The 6,337-nt window shown below is 38.9% G+C and overlaps 1 protein-coding gene across 1 annotated transcript; it reads left to right on the top strand.

The window, feature by feature from the left end:
- Positions 1 to 209: 209 nt before the first annotated feature.
- On the top strand, positions 210 to 5,099 carry LOC116263328 (pentatricopeptide repeat-containing protein At2g06000-like). Its single transcript, XM_031643019.2, has 2 exons — positions 210 to 2,267; positions 4,682 to 5,099. Exon 1 carries the CDS (start codon positions 494 to 496, stop codon positions 2,129 to 2,131), a length of 1,638 nt encoding a protein of 545 aa, XP_031498879.1. The 5' UTR covers positions 210 to 493; the 3' UTR covers positions 2,132 to 2,267; positions 4,682 to 5,099.
- The last annotated feature ends 1,238 nt before the right edge of the window (positions 5,100 to 6,337 follow it).

Genomic DNA, 6,337 nt, shown 5'->3' with positions numbered 1-6,337 from the left:
CCGATTTGTATTCAGATATGACATGAAAATGAAAGTCAGATTTGAATCTGATTCAGAAATTTGGAAATCAGGTTGGCGGATGTTTTATAGATTTTTCCTCGAGGACGTACTAATTCTTATCTAATCAGTGGACTTTCGTGCTTCAGATGGTAAAAATTGAGATTGGGTTTTGTAGTACTAAGATTTAAATCCTTTGATGGGTGCGTCACCACACCCGGCTACAAGGCTGCCCTACCTAAACTAAAATCTGCCCTCCTCTGTCCCCTCCCAAAACCCTCTTACCCTCGCTTGCTCTCGTTCTCTCTGCCATGTTGCCTTTGCCTTGCTCGCGATGAGGAAGACGGAATGGTGGGCGGGACGCTCGGAAGACGCGCTAGGCTTCTTCTGCAGTGGTGTTGGCGGCGATGGTGATGATGATGACGACGCCGGTACACGGAGCAGCGCCGCCTTCGGATGATCTTTTTCCTCGTCTTCCCTATGCGGACATGCCTCAATGCTTCTCCTGCGCCTGAGACACAGACGGTTTCTCGGCGCTCCCCCCTTCCATCATTTCCTGTCGAACGCCGCGGACCCTAGCTCCTACCCTGAAGTATACCCGGAAAACCCTAACCCCTGGATCGTTAAGGTCATCGTCTCACTTTTCGCTCACGGGGGCCGGGGTTCTCCGTCGGAGGCCCGGGCCAGATTCCTACGCGGGTCGCTGAATGCGGAGCTCGCGTTCCATGTGATCAAGTGCATGGACGATCCTGCTTCGATGCTGGAGTTCTTCCACGTGACGGATGCGGAGCTTGATTTCCATCATTCTGTGCACGCCTACAACCTATTTGTTAGAAAATTCAGTTCTTCAGGGCATTGCGATGCGGCGCGGAGAGTTTTCCACACCATGAGAAGCAAAGCACATTTGGTGTGTGCGTCCAGTTTGAATTCTTTGGTTTCTTGTGTCGTTCGATCTGGTGATCTTGATGCTGCAATTGGTTTGGTTGCTGAAGCTCGGGACTTGAAGTGTAGGCTGGGTGTGGTAGTGGTCAATCTTCTGTTGAATGTTTTGATCCGGAAGAACCGGGAGGATGAGGCAGTTCGTTTACTGAGGGAGTGGTCGGGAATGGTGTTCAGTCCAGATACTTGCTCCTTCAATATCATCATCAGAGGTCTGTGTAGGAAGGGGAAAGCCTTTGAGGCATTTGATTTTCTTGCTGAAATGAAAGCTTTTGGTTGCTCACCTGACACTATTACATACAACACTTTCATAGATGGGTTATGTCGAGCTGATGAAGTGGATAGAGCGCATGCTTTGCTGAAAGAAGTTATTTCTAGTAAAGTTTGCTGGTTGGATGTAGTATCCTTTACATCTCTTATTTCAGGTTATTGTAAGGTGGGAAGGATGGAAGAGGCTGCTAAGCTATACAAGGAAATGGTTGATTGCGGCAAGAGACCCAATACTGTGACTCACAATGTCCTTATAGACGGTTACGCAAAGATAGGAGATATGACATCCGCCAAGCGTGTCTACGAGCAAATGATATTTCAGGGATGTCCGGCGGATGTGGTTACCTTTTCAACTTTGATAGATGGTTGCTGCCGAAATGGACAGTTTGATGACGCTATGGGCCTTTGGCATGAAATGGGTTGTCGAGATATATCTCCAAATGAATATACTTTTGCCATTCTTCTCAATGGCTTGTGCAAGCAAAATAGGTTAAGTCAGGCCCGCGATCTTCTGAGGCAGTTAAAATACAGTAATCTTGTTCCCCAACCATTTATGTACAACCCTGTGGTAGATGGGTTCTGCAAGGCAGGAAATGTGGACGAAGCAAACATAATTTTCTCCGAGATGGAGGAAAAGCGATGCTCTCCTGATAAATGGACATATACTATCTTAATCATTGGTCATTGCATGAAAGGAAGAATGACTGAAGCTGTTAATCTTTTTCATAAGATGTTGGAAGTTGGTTGTATACCTGATGAAATTACAGTAATATCTCTAGTCTCACGCCTTTTGAAGGCTGGGATGCCAGCTGAAGCAAACCAAGTTGTAATTACAGTTTCATTTGATGACTTCAGTGTTGGTTCAACGCATTTTAAGAAATGTTCCTTACTAGGAAAATCTGGAGGGATTCTGGCGGCTATTTGATAAAGCTCCTTCTTATGAAGTGCTTGTCAGTGTCCGTTAAAGCTTAACCAGTTTGTACGAATGTTGGATGTTGTAAGCAGGGATTATTTTGTGCACTTTGTTCATAATGGAGCAAGCTTCTAACAGTTGAGCAAAGGTACGTTGTCTGTTCGATTGCGAAGTTTCTTCCTAAGCATATTCATTTTCCTTAGTCAACTATTGCTATATCTAAGATTCTAAACCAACCAAGATAAAGAAATTTAAGTTGTCCTTAGTAGACTTTCTGGTATATTTAGTGTTTGAAGATGTTGGTGATTCTTGGATTTGCTCCTGTAGAGTTTATGGAATTTCTATAGAGAAGAGTGCTTCATTTGTTTTAGATGAGGCTTTAACTTGTGGTTTCCTGGCTAGCAGGTGAAATCCCTGTAGAAAGCATGGACAAAATAAAGCTTCTTGGGTGTAGTTAAACTTGAAAAGTGTTGATGCATTTGATGATCTATTTCTACATTTGCTTAGCATTTTAACTTAACACTTGGAATTTGGATAACTAAGCGTACCTACAAAGTAGATGTTGTGAGAGTCCCTGGCACAAAATCCTTTGAACGGGTTGTTTTTAGATTTCATGATGATGAAGTTAGGTATGGCACTAATTAGCTAACCCCATTGGATTTCTTGGCTTGTACGTCATATATATGAGAAAGAGAGATTATGCATCTCTTCTACTTCTGTCTCATGTAAGCTCTACTTGAAGGGTCTGCAAGTAAGCTTGACCTTTAAAAATCTCTAAGTTAAAAACTTAAAATCGAGGAAAATAGGCTTCAAGCATAGTATATATGATAAATTCCTAATAGATATTAGATACTTTTATAAATGACATCAATAGACTGGCAGATGCATGGGATTGATATTTGCAGAAAATCTATTTAGGGTGTCCTTGGAGTCTTAGGGAGTGTCAGTATAGCTGTCAGTGTCCAAAAGTGCCAGACACAAGTACATTGGTTGTCTAGAAATATCGATGTATATTATGGATCTTATATGTAGACTTTTAGATAGTTGTCAAAGTCAGCAGTCTGAAGTTTGTGATAATTATTCTAAGCCCCAGAAGGCACAACAGACACGTCAATGGTGTTAGATTTTTAAAGTATTCACTATTCAGAATTTGCAGAATTCAGTATATATAGTCACAGAAAACCCGATAAATTAAATGGCCGTTTAAAATTTTAAAAAAATGCGTTTTTTTTTTAAAAACGTTAAAAATGAAAAAAATGCGTTTTTAATGCGTTTTATGATTTTTTTTTCACTTTTTTCATATATATATATATATATAGTCACAGAAAACCCGATAAATTAAATGGCCGTTTAAAATTTTTAAAAAATGCGTTTTTAATGCGTTTTATGATTTTTTTTCACTTTTTTCATTTTTTTCAGTTTTTTAATGCCAAACAATTTTTTTCATTTTCTATTTTTTATTACTTGCAAACCTAATTATCTTTTGATGTTTGTGTTATTAGTTTCTTATTTTATTTTTCCCATGTTTTTAGTTTTTTAAGATTTTTAAAAATTTACCATATTTTTTCTGTATTTTTTTATTTTTTTCAAGCTCGCTGTATTATACATGCGAAAAACATCACCGTTTAAAACTCTGATATATATATATAGTCTCTTGAATCCTTTTAATTTTGAATTTCGGAATCATTCCAGTGAACATTTTGTGATTTAGATTGGTATAATTCTTTATTTGCAGTTTGTGGTTTCTGTATTCTGTTTTTCTGCATACTTATTTAGATTTCTGTTACTGCCAGTCTGCCGTTGTGCAAGGGAGTCTGATTAATTTGCTTTGGGAGTCCAATCTTAAATTCATTGATCTTAAGGTCGTATGTTCTCAACATCAGTTTAAATGTGTTAATCAATTTCTCCCTAAAAGTGAATAACTTATGTTGGAGCTAAATGTTAAGCTAAGTTGCCAGAAGGAGAAGTTGGAGACAGGTTGTTCAAGACCCTAAAATGACTAAGCAGAACTAGTTGGTCTGGCTTGGTTCAAGTTGAACTGACTATAAATAAACAAATAAATATATCTGTTCATATGAAAACACACACACACATATATATATATGGGTCAGGGATTAGTTGGTTGACCCATGACTAGCTGACCAATTGACTAGTCTAACCAACTGGTAGCTGATTCAGAATACAGGTTGGTTAATAACCTATTCAATGGACTAGTTGACCAAATGGTTGGGATTTGACAAAACGTTAAGATAGTTCCGGGACAGTAGAGCTAGATTTCTTCTTAGATCTGTTCCACTGTTGGTGCTATGTTGTGGAAATTAATACCACTTTATGCAAAAGTGTTGTGTTATTGCAAAAGTTGAATAATCTCTGAAAAAAATGGTATTCAATAGTGATTGTTGCTCGTACGCATTTTATGGTTTATGTTGACATTGCCAATGCTGGCAGTCATACTATTCAGATACTTTGAGCCTACTTCATAGTTGAACCCAGCAATGAGCAGGAAGCATTTGCTCTTTTATCAGAAAAGCAATTTCACAACTTTATGTTTCTTCTACACAGGCTAGTGCTGAAAGGACCATAACCAAAGGAATTCCACCTGACAAATTCAGATACGCTGCAAACAAGTGCCCACTTAGGCTTTGGGTTTTATCTTTCTGGTACAACTGCAGTTTGAGAGGCCCTTTAGCAAAATATGCAAGTGGATTAGATTCAGCTTACTCTTGAAGGTTTGAGCTTTGGATGCTTTTATCTCCACGGCCATTACTTTGATGTTGTATTCATCAACTGTAGTTTCTACAGAAATTTTGTTCGCCCTTGTTAGAGTATGTCCATGCCCTTGCTTTAGGATAATTAGCATTTGAGTGCCTTCTTGGATGGGTCTGTGATTGCTGTTAACAGCAGGAGCTGATAAAGTAGTAGAGTTACAGCTTGTGGATAAATTGATCTAAAAAATTAGAAATAAAGCATTTTTCTACCAGGCTTCTTGATTCTTATGAAAGACTACTAGTTGAACACTATTTTATAAAATGCTAGCCTTGTGGGAAAGTCAAGGTGTTTGATTGGACCTTCAAAGCCATTGTTCTTCCATCTTTGGAGTTTGAATATATTGACAATGGAAAGAAGGATTCTGAATCATTCTTTTTAATCTTTTATTGACACCACTGCCAAAAGTGACCTTTTTTTTAGATGGATTGCTTTTTATGTATATGATTGAATGATTCTGAATATTCGGGCTTTAATGTGGAAAATAACTTGACAAAACTGATATTTTCTTCTAAAAATGTGCTTTCATTCCCCTTTTCTTTCTGTACGACTGAAAAACTAAAGCCAGCAAGAACTGCTTCTTCTATGCTCTGCAAGCAAGAATTCACCACCTGAACCTCGAAATGTGAGACTCTTGTCATTCTTTGTGTCATGGCATAGAATGGTGAGTTGAGAAAATGTGTTGTTCCAGGAGATTCCACCTACCCGTGACATCATTAGACCATAACCACGCTGTTTCCGGGGCTCCTTGCTCCTGGTGCGACAATTCTGTTTGACGGGCTCCTAGCTTTCCCAACTCTAGTTTCTGAAAATTATCCATACACTGATCAATTCGTCTTTTCCCTTGTGGACTCATTATGGAAGACGGCCTTCTCATTTGCCAGAATTTCTAAATGGTGAAGGGTAACACTTGTTGCGAACATAGTCTCAGGCACCTGTGAAATTTCCTGTGGATCCAGTTCGAGGTGACTCCTTCTAGCCATCTATGTTGTGTTGATTCTATTCTTTGACACCACCTTGGTTCTTTTCTTTTTGTGGTAAAAGAAGCGAAGTCTATACTTTGGTGTATCTATATCTAGGGGTGGGCATCGGACCGGGCCGGGTAGCCCGGCCCGGCCTGTTTAAAAATAAAAAACTTTTTTAATAATAAAATAATGTTTTAAATATAAAATATATTTATTAATAATAAATATATATTATTAAAACAAAAAAATTAAAATATATATATATATATATATATTAAACTTAAAGGGCCGAACCGGGCTGAGCCCGAAAAATCCTGGCCTGGGCCCAGGCCGGCGGCGGGCCGGCCTGGCCTCACGGCCACCCTTATGTTATGTATATCTTTAGGTAACAGATCCTTTTCTTGTCATGTTTCCTTTGAATTTGGAGGCCTGACGGCCACCCTTATGTTATGTATATCTTTAGGTAACAGATCCTTTTCTTGTCATG

The sequence above is a fragment of the Nymphaea colorata genome, chromosome 10, assembly GCF_008831285.2.
Source record: "Nymphaea colorata isolate Beijing-Zhang1983 chromosome 10, ASM883128v2, whole genome shotgun sequence".
Classification (NCBI taxonomy): domain Eukaryota; kingdom Viridiplantae; phylum Streptophyta; class Magnoliopsida; order Nymphaeales; family Nymphaeaceae; genus Nymphaea; species Nymphaea colorata.
This window is presented reverse-complemented; position numbering and strand designations above follow the sequence as displayed.

What these genes read in the sequence shown, in the direction of transcription:
- LOC116263328 (XM_031643019.2), top strand. Translation starts at nt 494, where the DNA reads ATGCTTCTCCTGCGCCTGAGACACAGACGGTTTCTCGGCGCTCCCCCC.